Source organism: Desmodus rotundus, chromosome 4 (assembly GCF_022682495.2).
Source record: "Desmodus rotundus isolate HL8 chromosome 4, HLdesRot8A.1, whole genome shotgun sequence".
In the NCBI taxonomy this organism is placed as follows: Eukaryota; Metazoa; Chordata; class Mammalia; order Chiroptera; family Phyllostomidae; genus Desmodus; species Desmodus rotundus.
In genome coordinates, this window is record NC_071390.1 from 28,732,713 (window position 1) to 28,749,810 (window position 17,098).

Here is a 17,098-nt window from a genome sequence, read left to right on the forward strand (position 1 = left end):
CTCCATCTCCCCGCAAACAACTGGATCGCATCACACACAGGAATGCATGCTTAGGAGCTAGCAAACACTTTAACATTATCCTACCTGAAGCAGGAAGATAAAGCTACTGAAAAATATTTCAAAGCCATGATTTATGGGTTATTTGCACCATTATTCTCTTACTATGGAAAGAAGAGAATTGATCACACCACGGACACTTAGCATACTGAAATTTAAAATACACTTACTATACTATAAGAGTAATAAATACCACTAACTTTAAGATTTGAAAACTTATAAAGAATTTTTATATAATATAGAAAACAAAAATATATTCCTCTTTGTAAGTTAAGAGGATAGATTTCCCATGAATGAGCTGTAAGGTTTGCCAAAAAGTTTGTTGGATGGACTAAATGTCTGAAAGTGTCTGATGCTACCTTCAATCTTAAAGCAAATGAGCAGATATGGCCACAACATTCAATACCTCAACCTTTAAATTGTATTCTTTATCACCATTAGACTCAGAAATACAATGTTTTCCTGCAATTGTGGTTTATTGTAATCTTATCCATTTTCTCACAGTCCATTCAACACATTTATACTACTCCAGTAATTACCTGGAAAAACAAGTGAACAGTTTATTAAGAATTAAATGAGGGTATGGAATGTGATACAGTACAAGTAAGACACTCAAGATGGATACAATAGTACTACTCACACAAAAAGTTAAATCTCATTTCAAAAAAATTCACAAAAGAAAAAGCAATTCATCATTATAAAGTAAGATATTTCATGCAAAAACTCCAAAAAAAATCCCCTAACCCCTCCAACCTCCCAACAAACAAAAAGCTAAATGAAAGTATTGCCATGCTAACATATTAACCACAATATAATCATTCACAGGAAAACATCACACTAATTAAGCAATGGATTAGATGAAAACAACACAGGCTGCAATACTGTAAACTCATAGACCACGATAATTTTACACGATAAGCAATTCGATTCACTCATAGGGTGAAGATTATGGACTAAATGTTGAGAGACAAGGTATGTAAATATAAACTCCATTAACTCATCTCATTATCTTCTAATTATAAAATCTGGAAGCTTCCAGAACCTGAAAAATGATATAAAATTTGGCATAGTCCATTTGAGTTCCAAGAAATGACTTTAGGATCATGTTTGCAATCATTAGAGAACCGTATAAAACCACTTAAAGGTCAGGAATTGACCTCTTAAATAATAATCACAATTTACATCATAGAAACTCCAGATATGCATTTACTCTGATTAACTCTTACTTAAGACAAAAACATGATTTTCTAGCAGTTTATGTACAAGTTGCCTTAAAGGGCCAGTTAGAGACTGAATAAAATGTAAAACAAAGGTAAATTGGTATAGAGTGAGCGGAACGTCCTCATTTACAAAGATTGAAGGGATAAAAATCTTGCCTTGACTTATGAGGAAGCTAGTCAACAAACAGATTGACAAGCTGTTACTCACACCTCTGCACCAAGACGCTTTAGCATTTTTCATGGAAAAGACATTTTGCATTAGAAAACAGGAATGGCATTTTATGGGGCAGCATTCTCTCCACAGCTGCCAAACAAGCCCAGTCACCATGTGGTGCACACAGCGTATTTCCACCTGCGTGTAACGCTATGAGGCAACCCAGCGCAGAAAGCACCCGTCTCACTCCCCCTGCCCATCAGGAGCCTGGGAGGGCACTGGCACACCTCCATTTCACGTGCTGGTGGGGCTAACCTAGGGTGCACGGGCTGGCTGTACAACAGTAAGGCCAAGGAAAAAGAACAGGAAAAAAATACTTAGGACAAAACCCCCATGCATTCCCCTTTGCTATTCTTTTCCATTTACATCTAAGGTGATTAGAACATACTGGAACATTATTCGAGATTACCATTCCAACCTCTGAAATTTAACTTTCTATTTATATTCCATGAAAAGAACATCATAATTGTTCAGTGGCAGGACTTTAACCTCTCTAAAAAATAAAAGCATTTGCTCCAATTTTCACAAAATGACATGAGCAATTTCTCCAATGTGAAACCCAGAGTTCGATGTCAGTAAAGATGCATCTATAATAATCAGGACTATTAGTTAGAGCTCTTTGGAATGTATCTTATAAATACAAAAGCAGCACAAATTAAATCCGAAGAGAATTCACGAAACAAGCTCTTAAATGGGAAAGATTCCTAATGAGCGATAAGTTCTTCCATCAGCAAATTAAATGTGATAAATCAATCTTTCCCAGCTGACGGTCTCTTCTGACAACTCAACCAGCCTCTGAATTCAAATGCGAAGATCACTCAGTCATGATGATGCAGGATGAAGAGCAGATGAGTGGTGCTTATGGAAAACCTGTAAACCGCTGCAGTTCTAAAACAGATTTATATTACAAAGCAATGTAAATAAATACTGGGCTAGTACAAAAGCTCTTATTTACAGTTTTACAAATGAAATTGTATTCAGTGTAAATGCTGTGTTTTAAAGAACACAGTACTGTATTAGTAAAATGAGTTCTGTTGAGGGGGTTACAGTTTCTATTAGAATCAATGCATAATGTATAAAAGATTCAAGTTAACTCTTTATAATTCAGTACAGACAAACCCAGTTTCAACCTGGAATGGCATCTGTTAAAGTGCTGAAAAACAGGAAGTACTTAGAAAACACTGTACATTATTAAAGCTTTATCAAGTCAGAATGTTAAACTTCTTTCACATTTCTTATCCTTTTGCCACAGGCTTGTGAACAAGATGATCTTTCTCAGCAAAGAAGTAAAAATTAAGAGGCCACCAGCTGCTCAGATGACTTTAGGTTCAGTGGAGTTAGTTTCCTAAAATAATTATCCATCAACCATACCTTCGGGCCTCACAATCTGGTAAGTAATTAAATATTCAGGGTAAGCCTAGAAGAGAAAGATTAATTCAAATATTGGTAAACAAATTTTTGAAAGAAGACTTCCCGTAAGAGTTGCTAATGTTTAGAAAAGAGGTTCTAACTCAGGGTGCCATGGATCAGAATAATGTAAAAGCGTTTTCTCAAAACAGCCTGACCTTGCTTCCAATCCCGGAGATTCTGAACCAGCAGGTCTAGAGTGAGTACTAAGCGTGTGTTTGTTTGTTTTTAATAACTTAGGTGATGCGATACACATCCCCAAATGAGAACACAATCTAGAGATGCTTTTGACTGGATCTGTGTCACTAAGAGCAAGAGGGAATTACACGTTTCTTTGCTATAGACAGGTTGACTACTAAACATGGAGTTGTGATTAATTGTATTTTAGAAAAGCTGGGAAAAAAAGATTCAGTAAAACTGGCAGAATCTAAATATGGGCTATAGGTTATTTTCCTCATTGGTAATAGGTATTTTCCTCATTGTGATAATTTTAAGAGAAGCTCCTTGTTTTTAGGAAATAAAGTTGAAGTACGTACGTATTTAAGGGTAAAGAAACATGCCGATGTTCCTAACGGTAAAGGAACTGTGCTCTCAAACAGTTAAAAAAAAAGTATACACACACATTCGGGAGAGAAATTGATAAAAGAGAGAGAATATTAAAATGTTAACATTTGGAAAATCTGGGTAAAGGGCATAAGGGAATTATTCTCTTTATTATTTCTGCAACTTTCCTGCAAGTCTGAAATTACTTAATTAAAAAGAAATGCATTTCTTAAGGCAACATAACTTCTTAATTTAAGATTACTAAAAGGTTAAAGTATGGCTCTAAAGCATTTTTGAGGATGAACAAATAAAACTGAATCACCTGCTCTCCTCTGTAAATAACATATTCTGCTAACGCTAGGCCATTTACACTGGGGCGTCCAGTGACTGAATGATGTCCTGGAGGAGAATGCGCCATTTTCATTGCACTGAACTGCAGGAACGATTTTCCCAAGGTCACGCGGCAAAAGAGCAGCTGCCTATAATGTGAAAAGGAAAAGATCTCCCTGAAGACAAGGTGGCATGACAGTTCTGTGTACATGACATAGCTTTTTAAAACATTTATACATAAATATTTTTGATTTATCATTTCACCCTTAAAAGAACTTTATAAGAATTTCTACTACTATTCTCATTAATGAAAAAATTTGTCATTTTAATTAACTATAAAACCTGAAAATGTAATAATAAACTTATAGATATGCAGGCTCAGCCATCCTGTTTGTATCCCAGCAAAAGCACAAATCATAGCCCAAGTGGGAAGGAGGAGATTTAAGGGGATTCCATGAAGTGGCTTGCAAAGAGGACATTTTTCCAACTAAGTCCAGTGGATTCCACCTACAAAATATATTTGAAATCCATTTTCCTCTTAAATTTTCAGCTGGACTGTAACAATGGCCTCTGAACTAGTCTTCCTTTTCCTACTCTAATTCATGTCTAAACTATTTTCCATCCAAGCAACCACTGATTTAGGAAACAAACAACAAAAACCAAAAAACATGAATTGGATCACATAAATTTCCTGCTTAAACCCTTTTAGAGGCTGCTCACTGCACTTAGAAGAATATCTGAATTCCTTACAATGGTTCCAAATTCTTTAATCTTATCTTGCACTCTTCAGGCTCCAGGCACATTTTCTTTCTTCACATTATGTCAAACCTTCTCACCCCATGGCCATCATACATACTATACTTTTCCTCTACCATGTAGAAGGGAATCTATTCTACTACTCTCCAACCGGCTAACACTCATTTTGCAGGTTTCAGCTGAAATGCTACTTCTTCAGCTAGGTCTTCCCTTACCTAAAGTTTAAGTAGGTTACTCTCCCATCCCCCTCAGGCATATGATTGGCCTTCCTTAGTTCCACTGAACTGGCCGTTCCGCCCTCCTTTCAGTTATTTCATTGTTTTATCTCTTTTCTTTTTAGAGGAGAGAAAAGGAGATTTTGGTGAACCAGTTGATGATTCTATTCTCGAAACAGATGCTTTCTATATTTTTTACTCTAAATATGCCTGTTGGAAACCTTCTTAGCATTTCTAAGAGATTTTCTTTTAGAGTCACAATCAGTGCCACGATAATCCAGAATATAGAAGTCTTAAGTTTCCAAACAACCACACGTTCTGCTCCAAAAACAGTTTAGAAGAGGTACAAGAACACTGCTTATTACGGATATCCAGAACTACTTAGCCTCCAGATAATATGACAAGTAAAAACAGCAGTGTTCAACTTATAGACTCTCAAGAAATCATACGCTTCCTAACCAGTCCAATTTGTGATCTAAAATAGAAGTGGGTGGAAGGTCACGGCCAGGAGGGCCGACTTTAGGCACCTATACAAATCTAAATTTAGGGGGAAAATACCACCACCAAAATAAAACAAAAGGTTTCTCTTCGGGACTATAGTTCTTCATCTTGGGAACCTTTCAAAATCAGCTGGGTAGCCTTTAAAAATCCAAATGCCCAGACCATACCCCAGAGACCAATTAAATGAGAATGTCTGAGGGTGGGACACAGTCAGTTTTTAAAGCTTCCTGGGTGATTCCAATACGCTGCCAAGACTGAGAACTACTAGTCTAGGGCTTTTTCTAGATCATTGATCAGAAGTATCAGTAACACCTGAGAATTTGGTAAAAATTCAAGTTCTAGGGCCCCGCCCCAGATCTATAAATCAGCAACTCAGAAGGTAGGGGCTTAGGAATCTGCATTTCAACTAGCCTTCTAGATGAATTCTGAAGCTTGTTAATGTTTGCTAAACTACTGCTCTAGATCTTTATAAGCAGTGCCCTAACTATAGGATAATCTTAATAATCTTACTCAATTTTTCAGATAGCAAAAGTTAATTTACTTATCTATGAGGAGTTTATCAATTAAAGTCAAATTAGTGTGTCATTCTTGTGCTGGGGCCATGTTAACTTTCTCTGTATCATTCTAATTTTAGTATATGTGTGCTAAACGGTGAGCACACAAAGTAGTTATTTGATAACGATGTACTTTCTAAAGGATTGATGTGTTTTATTTTAACTTTTCAAGTAGTAAAATCACAAATTGAGGATTATGATCATATCAAAATGGAAGAGAGACCGCCTTATGCATTGGCATGAAATAACTAGGCTTTGCAAGTAATATCAATTTAGCATGTGAATACTAGAATTTTTTAAAGAGTCCATGGTCCTACAATATTCAAGAGCCAAAATGAAATCTCTTTCATGCCCAATGAGATGTTCTACTCCATGGTCTTTAAAGCATCAAATGTACTAATGATTAAATGAGTTAAAGAGATCAAGTGGTTGGCCCGTAGAGACTATTAGATAAATACTGGCTATTATAACTGGTGAAAGGGCCAAACGCAACTCTTGGATTCCTAAAATTGTCCAAGACAATGCCTTGCCCTCCAAAATTTTGAAATATGAAACCAGCTCTTATGTGATTCTTATCAAAATAAATGAGAACAAGTGACCTCTTACCTGTGGCAAATGTAACAAGATCTGTCTTTGTGAACTGGACACCCAGTACCTCCTCCAATGCCATATACATACTGATTGCTTTTGGAAGAGTTTTCAGCAAAATAAATCCCAGCTCCAAACATGCCACCTATGTAGGCGTGCCTTTCATCAAAGCCTTTATGGATAATTGCATTCACAAAGGGAGACCCTAAAATACATACAGATGAATAACAATTTAAAATTATCTTAGAAAAATAACAAAAACTAAAGCCTCTTGTAAGTTAAATTCTTAAACATATATACACAACCACTACAATACAGCAAAGTCAGAAAACAAGGATAATAAGTTAACTGTCAGCTGGCTCACTCCTTTAGAATAACTATTTCAGAGGAGTTGAGACATTCAATGTTCTAAAAAGCTGGTGGTGGTTCAGCTGCTAAAACAAAGACATACACAGATTTAATTAGAATAAGAAACAGATCACATGAAATATCAATGCTAGAGCTATTAAAATCTAAATCTACGCAAATCAGAATGAAGAGTCTTATAATTCACCTCCTATAGCAAAGGCTGAATTAATTAGGTCTTACAGTAACAGCCATGTCTATGTACTTTTTTTAGATATCAAAAGTGGCCGAAGTTGTCTTTTCATGTTAATTCTCTTTATACCTTGTCTCTCCTATCATTGGCCCGATAATCTGCTTTAACAGATTCCATCTGCAAATGTGGTATGCCTTCATTCCCAGCATACTGACTTCTTTCTCCTTCTTCCTTGCATGTGTGCAAAGAAGGTAAGCTTAGCCAAAGGGGAGGAGGTACTGGGCATGGGAACGAGGTCAGGGAATGGATCAAGGTGGGAGCTGGGAAAAGCCAATGTAACTAACTGATTCATCAACATCAGTGTCCCTGTTCATGAAGGGACAGGAAGATGCAATGAATTCTACTTTCAGAAATACTGAAGAATAGAATCACTTATTTGAAATTAGAAAAACCAAAACCATTGTAATAGAAAAACCATTACTTATATCCATTAAGTCAATACATAAATATTTTGCTTTGTGCCAAGAGAATATTGTAATTTTTAGGGTTTTGGAATGAGAAATACCATTTTGATACTACACACCATTTCAGACTACAAAAGCCATCCTTCCAAGGATTGTGAAATTTAAATGCTGTGTCTTATAGAACTTTACAGGTCTCTAAAAATTTTCCGCAAGCAAGGCCAAATGAAGGCATAGATTTGAGCTACAATGGGTAATGTGCTTCAAGACTTGACAAATACTACATTAATATCTATATTCATACTTACTATAAACTTGAAAGACCAATTAACACTTGTCAACTTGCAAACCCCAGAAACACCAGAAATGTCAACAATGGTAAGTAATGGTGCTCTCAATTCAAAGAAAGTTCTCAGAAAACGTAAGTTCAATGACAACAGCTCTTGACAATAAAGTTAAATGTAGTTTGACAGAGTCAATGGAAGAATAGAATGCATACATTCTTCTGAGGTAATTTTCAGATCTTATTTTAACTTTAACTCAACTAGTTAAAAATAAAACAATTTCTCAGAGTGATCATAATAAGCAAAATCTGTTACATAAAGAAAAAAGGAAAATATGAATAGTCAACATTCCCATGTCTACATTTTTTCCATTATGGTAATTCTATTTATAAACTACCCATTGTAAAATATACAAATTCAAAAGAGGTTGAAAATACATATATAAATGTAAAATTGACAGAAATAATGTTTGTTTTTTAAAAATGGCGTGAGGCCCCTGACTGATGTGGCTCTCGGATGGTTGCCGTGGTCCTGCAAAGCTAAAGACGGCCAGTTCAACCCCCAGTCAGGACACAGGCCTGGGCTGCGTGTTTGGTCCCTGGTCAGGGTGCATGAGGCAACTGATTGATGTTTCTCTCTCACATCAATGTTTTTCTCCCTCTCTTTCTCCCTCCCTTCCCTTCTCTCTAAAAGTAAATACATAAAATCTTAAAATAAGTAAAATGACACTATACATATTCATTATTATTTCATACCTAACAAAAAATGAAGTTTTTTTAAAATTTTGATTTTGAAAGGGTGAGAAACACCAATGTGAGATAGAAACACTGATTGGCTGCCTTCTGTATGTACCCTCACTGGGTATTAAACCTGCAACCCAGGCATGTGCTCTGACCAGGAATTGCACTGGTGACCTTTTGGTTTGCAGGACGAAGCCCAATCAACTAAGCCACACTGGCTGGGGCCTTACCTGACAAAAACTATTCTAACATGGAGAATGGTACTAGGGTTGGGGGAAAAGAATCTTACCATGAAATAGCATTCTTTCATTTGCATGGTTGTGGTTTTCTTCAGAAACTTCTTTTCTCCTGTGAGTATACCTTTCCCATAGCTTCTTGTTACAAACTTTCTGAATCTATAAAAAAGAAACCAGAAAAATCACATCTTCCGCTCATAATAATTACTTGCCTTCTTGTTTATCTTAACCAAAAATGGGCCACATAGCCAGAAGGGGCAATACTTTTCTCTAAAATGTAACCTATGTGTTATTTTAATAAGTCAACTAAAAATACTTTGTCATGCCCATAAAGATGAAAATATAGCTATATTTTGGAAACTGAAAACATCAAAGGGAAAAAAGCTATATATGGCCATATATAAAAGTCAGTAATACCATTAATTGATTAAAATACTTCCATTCTCATTAATTTAAAGTTGTTATTAAATACCTCCAAATCAGTTATGTTGAGTTCTGTATGTAAGTACTAAAAAGAAAATATTATATTTTTTCCTCCTGATTTTTTTTGGCTCAAAGTACTATCTTTATCTGTTTTTAATTAAAAATATTTGAAATAGCCACACCAAAAAATATTCTTAAAACACATACACACATACCCCCACTATTATTTGCTATACCTTTCCCTATCCCTCCAGTTTCTAAAATTTTTGTCTGGAGGAGTTAAACATGGATGCTGCTCTCATTTAGAGAATTTACAAGGTCAAATTTCACAATTTCAGAGCTGTTTCTTAGCTGTGTTTAAAGGTACTACAGCCCCCTGCTGGCCCTAGCGCACAGCTGGGAGCTCAAAATAATTCAATATACTGCCACAGACAAAATCAAGGAAAACAACTGGCACAAAGAGATCTCATTTAGGTAAAAAAGTAACAAATACAAAAGTCTTATCATTGAAAAAATTTTTATTAAATACTGCATTAAAGTACCATTTTAGAAGAGGAGCATATCTTTCTCAAATTCAACTAGAGGCATACCTCAGCGATATCTTGGATTTGGTTCTAGACCACAATAAAGTACTGCAACAAAGAAAGTTGTAATATTTCTGCTGGTGGAGGGCCTTGCCTTCAATTTGGAAATAAATGCAAAATCTGTGAAGATCAATAAACTGAAGCACAATAAAGCAAAGTGTGCCTGTATTTTGGAAATCAAATGCATGTTCTCTCTACTGCCCTTCAAGAAACTGCTACTATTTGCAGACAAAGTAGACTTGACTGCAAATTTGCCTCCATAGGCATAAATGTCTTATTAAAAATCTATATGTCCATGAACGGAAATATAAAGATGTCATTCTTATGTCATACTATGATATAAACTAATAAAAGGGAACATGCATAAGTATGATCCTTTACCTGAATAATATATTTGCTTTAAATCATCTAATTTCTAATAGTGTGAACACAGCAGTAACAATGTATAGTTTTAGTATTCACTAACTCTAAAATATGACATCTAATATTATATCATAATACTACATTATTGTGAAACAGTAATCCAACAGCTGAAGGATGCTGTTCACTTTTGAAATTAAAAGTTAGGTATTAGATATTTGCCACATTTTAATTCTAGCCATCTTATTTTAATAATGATTAAGAATGTATCAATGAAGTTATTACAAAATCATGCATCTTAAGTAGATGTAGTTTAGCTTGCTATATACAGGTCAAGAAAAACATAGCAAAGTTGGAAAAGGTCCTGGTAAGAGTACTGATATTGATAAGGAGACAGGACTCTCATTAGAATGACTTAAAACATTTTTAAAAGATTGTTTTTGGAAAAGATAAAGGTATTGAGGGAATATTATTAAAATTATAGAAAAGTGATACGTATGTTGACTCACAGAAACCTAGAGTAGTCAGGACAAATTAAAAAAGCATAATGTAACTATAAAGATGAAGTCCTTTTGTAAGCCACAAAAAAATTCAGCTTTGTTACCACGGAATTATTTTAATAGTTTATATAAAGTCCTAAATATACAGGACTTACCATTACCCCAAGATAAAGCATAATCCCTAAACTTGAATATGTTCAACAGGCACTGACTTACTGGTTATAAAAAGAACAGGGTTTTCAGAATCTTAATCTTCTAAGGGGATATTCTTTCCCAAAATATCCCCTGATGCCATATCAAAGACTTACTGTGCTGGACAGATCATTATATTCTTATGAAAGTTAATTATGGTTTTAGTCTTTGAAAACTATGTTCCCAGCAAACTTTATTTTTACTAACTTAATTACCTTGAGAATATTGTATCTGTTGAAGATTCCACCTGCATGACCCCCGTCTCTGTGCTCTCGGACTGTACTTTGCATCTGATGGAAAAATATTTCAAATATTTAGTTTTTATGTCTTTTCTGATTTGGGGAACAGGTTACTGACTTACATGATTCTATTTTTGAGAATATAAAGTGGGTTTTTAATATTTTGTTGTTTAAGGAATGAGTTCTCTAAGTTCACAAGTACTGTTTTCTAGTGAGAGCTGTTTGCTAGTACTATCATTCTGAAAACAGTATTTGTAGGTGAAAACTACGTAATGCAAGCTAGAGGAGTAAAGAAACAACTGGATTCACAGGTGAGCTAAACATATAAAGCTAACCACGTGACACACTAAAAAGACTTGTTTCCATTCGTTTTGCCCTAAAAAGCACAATTTGTTATTTCATTGAAAGTTGGACTTTCTTGGGTTTTAGAACTAAATCTCACTCAATTTTTTGTCTTTGTGCTCCATCCACACATATATAAGGTACATGTTCTTACAAGTGTAAGACACTATTAAAGATGTCAGTGGAGCCCTGACCGATGTGGCTCAGTTCATTAGGAGTCACCCACAAAGCGAAGGCTGGCTGGTTCTGGGACTGCAGGTTTGGTCCCTGACTGGGGTGCACACAAGAGGCAATGGATCAATGTTTCTCTCCCTCCCCCAATCCCCTCTCTGATAAAATCTTTAAAAATGACAATAAAAAGGTTTTGGTGGGTCCATGAATTTTATAGAAAGAATGCTGGAAGAAAAATTTTCTAGGTGTGTGTTACCCACTGTCCTGTCTGGGTCTTGTCTGAGACACTGGACTTTGCAACTGCCTTCACGAAAGGAGGTGACATTCGCCTTTTCTTTCAAATGACAGCAACCTCTGTGTTCAAGAACTGGAGTGCTGAACTAAGTTACTGAAATTACGGTTTATTGAGCTGAAATGCTGATTTTGATAGTTTCCCAGGTAGAAGAGTTAGGGACAATTAAAATACCCTATTATGTTTTCACGTAGATTCTGGAAACCTCCAGGACACTTAACTATGGAACCCACATTTATTTAAGGTGTGTGAACATACCTCTTCCTCCACAGACTGAAACTCTTTATCACCAGGAGACAGGTCTATGAGAACTGTCCCACTCCCAGAAGTGTTCAGAGTTAAGTATGGGTTCAGACCTATCAAAGGAAATTTGAAGGCAGAATATTCATTTGCTCCAAAAAGAAAGAATTAACTTCAACCAAAAATAATCTGATTTGTCTGATGCTTACTACCAATTTTTAAAAACTTTTAGATTTCACCAGTTTTTCCTACCAATGTCCTTTCTCTGTTCCAAGGTCCAAACCAGAACATCACACTGCATTTAAGCTACTAGTTTTTGACCTGATTAAGTCATAAGGGTTTTGTGGGAATGGTTCAGAAAATCTTTCTATTCTTTATCCCTTTTCTTAATGAGTTTATCTTTTTCAAATTATCTCCTTTCCCAAATGTGCAGCCCTTTCAGCATTTAGTTCCTTTATTTTTTCTAAGTATGGGAAGAATTACGATGGCAACTTGAATGACCTCAACTAATTTTAAATCACCCTAGAATGAGAAGTCCATGAAGTTTACTAACTACTGAATACTTATTCTAACCCATTATAGTCTTTAATTAAATGCAATGAATTTGTCATAATTCCTCTATCAATGGTCCAGATAGCCATATTTTTCTAATTTTACTCTCACAAAGCTTTTTAAGTGGAATTTAAACAGAATCTCCCCATTTCTTTGGTATATTTGTAACAAATCTCCTTTAATCTCTACAACACAAAATCCAAAGCTCTGCCATTTTTCCCAGGTAGGGATCAAATCTTTTACTGCTGGGTCAGTGCATGGTGGTTTGCCTCTGGAGATTATTTTAATTCTGAGTTTTGGTCTGAATAACTGGGTTACCACCAACATGCCAAACTCTGATAAAGACTAGTAAGTATGGTTGAATTACAATGTCTATGGGAAGAAGGGAGACTACACAGAGGTTACTATTTTACAGAATAAAGACTTAACAGAATAAAGACTGTGACAAATGCTTGACTATGGCATCTTTGGACTACTCTGAAGAAAGACACTTATCAGTGTTGAAATAGCAGGACAAGTAATCTGTTGCCTCGATGCACTAAATAATAGCTAAGGCTTTTAAGTCAGGCCAGAGGTGGCATTGAGGTACGTACACCTACCAAATGGAGGCAGGTCTCGTTTTCATCACTGCTTCCTGAGCCTTTCAATGCAGACTTTCCGTGTGCCAGATACTATAATGTGTTGAATGTACAAACACTGCCTGCTTTCCTTTTAACCCACCTCTTTCCTCGATGGTCCTCGTTCCAAGTATTCCACCACACTCGCTACCCTAGCAGATGGTATTACTGTAGGAGAGTTACAATGGTAGTCCACGACTGAGGGTTCTAGTTCCTCTTCATTTTTTTTGCTATTTATATTGTATACTAACATTACAGGGAGCCATGGGTTTTCCCTCCTCTTTATCTTATAACAATTTTGTCATCTCTAGTGTAAATATCCAAGACTATCTCACATTTTAAACATTCTATCCTAGACCCTACCAGACAAGTAGAGTATATTTACTTTAATTAATCCTATTCAAGAATCCCAGTTTAAAACATTCTTTAGTTTCAATCACCTAATTTTTAGAGGTACTCTTTTCCCTTCTTCAAGGGATAGACCCTATCCTGGAAGGTATACGTTTTTTCCTGAAAATTCCTTCATTTTTGCTAGTGGAGGTTTATCTTCAAACCTAGTTGTACAGTCAGGACTTTTAATTATAGGATGCTTCTGACCCTAGGGTAAATCACGTCTTCAATTTAACAACGAAGTGAAAATGTTATTTTTGGCCCTGGCTGGTGTGGCTCAATGGATTGAGTGCCGGCCTGATAAGCAAAGGGTTGCCAGCTTGATTCCCAGTCAGGGCACATGCCTGGATTGCAGGCCAGGCCCCAGTAGGGGGCATGTGAGAGGCAACCACACATTGATATTTCTCTCCCTCTCATTCTCCCTCCCCTCCCCTCTTTCTATAAATAAATAAATAAGTTATTTTTGATCTATATTAATCCATCATTTTTACTCAGGACCTGGTTCATAGGAAGTGTTAACATCTATTGAACAAATGCAATTTGTATTTTAAGTATTAACATCCAGGAGAAATAAAATGGCCCAGAAATTTTATTTAGGGTCATATAGTAAATAGCAGCAGCTCAGGAAGCTTAATAGTAGCAGAGTTAAGACTTGATTCCAGGTTTCCCAAAGCTCTTTGTATCAAATGGACTTTTACAGATTTTTAAATTATCAGTTAGTAAATTGAGGACTGCCTCTGTGGAAACTGTGAAACTGACAACAGTAATGATTTAAAGTGAAATACCTTGTTGTCCAGAGATAAGTCTCTCAACTCCTTTAATTAATTTGTGTCTATGTCCGTAAGCATTGATTCCAATCTCCTTCAGCTCCTTGTGCCCCATCTCAACTAATACATCCAAAGTGATCTTACAAAAGAAGATAAAACTGTTTAGAAGACTTACTCATTTGGCAGACATTCATATATTGGTGATCTCACAATGTACTGGATTCATACATTTACTTAAAATTACCTTTTGAAAAGTTTAGGAATGAAAGTAAATCAGTTGTTTAACTGCAACTGAAAATGAAAAGCTGCAGCAAATTAGCTAATTAGCTAACTAGCTAATTTAATTAAAATTGAGTCAGGAACTACCAAAAATATTGTTATCATTTAGCATAAAGCACCTGAGAAGAATGAAACTGGAAAAAAAAAGCACTGTCAAACTAATCACACTGGGGTACACTTTTGTATCTTTTCCATTATCCCTCTACATCCAACCCTTTCATATAATGGTTCTCCCAAGTTCCAGACTATGCTAACTGGTACTTATGCATCACCGATCAAACTAATCCTTTTATCTCAAATATATTATTTCCACTTTGTGAAACTAAATACATTTTTTAAAATCCTCTTCTATTTACGCGTGTTCCATGCAGCTCTCTCTGAACAGTCCAGTTCACAGTAATCTTTTCTTCCTTTGACTTTCTAAAATTGATGCCACAAAAACTTAACTCTTCATACGTTTCTATTATAGCTCCATTAACTAGATCAGAAGTTCCTTAGGGCATAAGCCTATAGTAACTATATGTTCTGAACCAAAAAATCTGTAACTGTATTCTGACAGAGTCCTGTAATTTGGGGCTATTCTAGAAGAGCGCAGACATCAGCTGGCACATCTACGCAGCAGCTAGCGAAGTGCCAGGCTTACAGTGGGAAGTGACTGACACAACAGAACTAAACAAATGGGGCTCAAGGTTAACTTATTTTTCAGGGGTAAGTAAGAAAATTTTCATTCAAGAAAGTTAATTTACTATTACTACACGAGAGCCAATTTTATGTGCTAATAAACTGGACAAAAATTCCAAGATCAAGCCAAATTAGAAGAATAACTGATTTCTAGTCTCTTAAAAAAAATTCTCCCTCAGCTCCCAAACAAGTTGAACATTTCAAACATGTCCTATGAGGGTCCTTAAAATACCAAACCAAACAAAACAATTCATCAACTCACCTGTTCTCTCTCAAATATATCCATTAGGTGCTCAAGACCAAGATTCCTTACAAATTGAGTTATGCTAAAATCTACCCCTGGAACTGGAAAATAAGAAATCCAGAACAACAAGAACAAAAAATTCACCGTCAGAATAGTAAATATTAACATAAAAAAGCTTTGTAATATTACTATACACATGAAGAAAGTAAAAATGAAGCAAAATATTAATAGCTACTTTGGATATAATACTAAAAACGTCAAAAGCTGCACAGAGAATGCTCTGAGATTCACAATTAGAAGAAACAGTTTACCAACAGGACAGTCTCAGGTTAAAAATATCTTTTCATTAAAAAACCTTATTTTTAACTACGTTTAAATAAGTTTTCATAGAACTGAAACTACTATTATATGTCAATTTTATCTCCACTAAAAAAAAAGTTTCTCTATATTTGAGGATGGTAAGCTACTTCACAAAAAAATTTATGAAAAAAAGCTTTATAATGCACATAAGGTGAGATAAATTTGACAGGTAAAAGGTAAAGAGAACAGCTTTCAGAGACTGCAGGTTATGTGTGTGTCTTTTTATCTTTGATCTTCAAAAACAACCTTCAAAGTTTTGGTATTTTGACACAGGATAAAAAGTATTCTGTAACTCTGTAATAATACACTGGAAGAGGTAAATAAAAGGTATAATTACTCAACCAAAAGGGCTTCTAAACCTTTAAAAAAGCATATTTACATCTAAAGAGTAGGTTAGCAGCATCAGGTCTCGGCCTGGAAGGAGAAAGTATCATTAGGAAATGTAATAATGTAAGAAAAAGAATAAAAGGCTAAAACTTTCAGACGATGGCATGTTAATCCGATACTAAGTTAAAGTTAAAAAGTGACTTTTAGCATTCTCAATGTCAAATATGTGCTACAATATGAGTTAGGAAGTTATTTTTATAGAATCTCACCCTCTTTTTTCTCCAAACTGGAAGCACCCTCTGTTCCATTTGAACTAACCACTGAAGACAGTTCAGAAAAACTCGCAGACAAATTATCAAGACTGCTGGCTGCAGAAAGACTTGATGGGCTGGACGGACCAGAAGACAGGGCATCTGCAGTGGCTCCTGGGTTTCTCAGGCCATTGAGCACTTGTGGTTTATAACAAGAAGGCAGAGCAGAAGGGGGCATGGCCGCTGTCAGAAGAGCACTGACGTCATCTGCCTAGCGTACATGCCAAGAGAGACAAAATCTGTAATGAGCAAATTTTTAAGTTCTACTATCCCCAACAGAATTCATTTTAAAATATGACAAAACCCCAGCAGATTTGCACTAGAGTTGCTTTTAATATAAAAATGATTATTTTAAAAAGTGAAGCAAGTGATATTCAGCTGTTATTAAATATAAAACATAACTCAGAACATCTACTCCAAGACACAGAATCAAAACTATTAAATGTGGTAAAGCATGAAAAAACCCACAAACTTGATATTACAATTAAAAATATCAATGGTTTTATTTTAATTTATTGTATTTTTTCCATTACCATTTATCCCCCCTGTACCTTTTGCTACCTCCACCTACCCCGTCCCCCTG

At 35.5% G+C, this 17,098-nt stretch overlaps 1 protein-coding gene and 1 non-coding gene across 3 annotated transcripts in view; both read right to left on the bottom strand.

The window, feature by feature from the left end:
• Positions 1 to 589: 589 nt before the first annotated feature.
• Positions 590 to 17,098, bottom strand: part of TNKS2 (tankyrase 2) — a 52,564-nt gene continuing 36,055 nt past the window's right edge. For both annotated transcript variants that reach the window (XM_053922223.1, XM_053922224.2), the window contains 9 exons: positions 16,474 to 16,726; positions 15,536 to 15,618; positions 14,332 to 14,452; positions 12,006 to 12,103; positions 10,919 to 10,993; positions 8,698 to 8,803; positions 6,404 to 6,590; positions 3,764 to 3,920; positions 590 to 2,908 (listed from right to left, as the gene is read on the bottom strand). In XM_053922223.1, the coding sequence (XP_053778198.1) occupies positions 2,846 to 2,908; positions 3,764 to 3,920; positions 6,404 to 6,590; positions 8,698 to 8,803; positions 10,919 to 10,993; positions 12,006 to 12,103; positions 14,332 to 14,452; positions 15,536 to 15,618; positions 16,474 to 16,726 (1,143 nt within the window). In that variant the 3' untranslated portion in view covers positions 590 to 2,845. The remainder of the gene's footprint in view (positions 2,909 to 3,763; positions 3,921 to 6,403; positions 6,591 to 8,697; positions 8,804 to 10,918; positions 10,994 to 12,005; positions 12,104 to 14,331; positions 14,453 to 15,535; positions 15,619 to 16,473; positions 16,727 to 17,098) is intronic.
• Positions 5,794 to 5,904, bottom strand: LOC112307422 (U6 spliceosomal RNA). Its single transcript, XR_002975050.1, has one exon. It is a non-coding gene; the product is annotated as a U6 spliceosomal RNA (small nuclear RNA).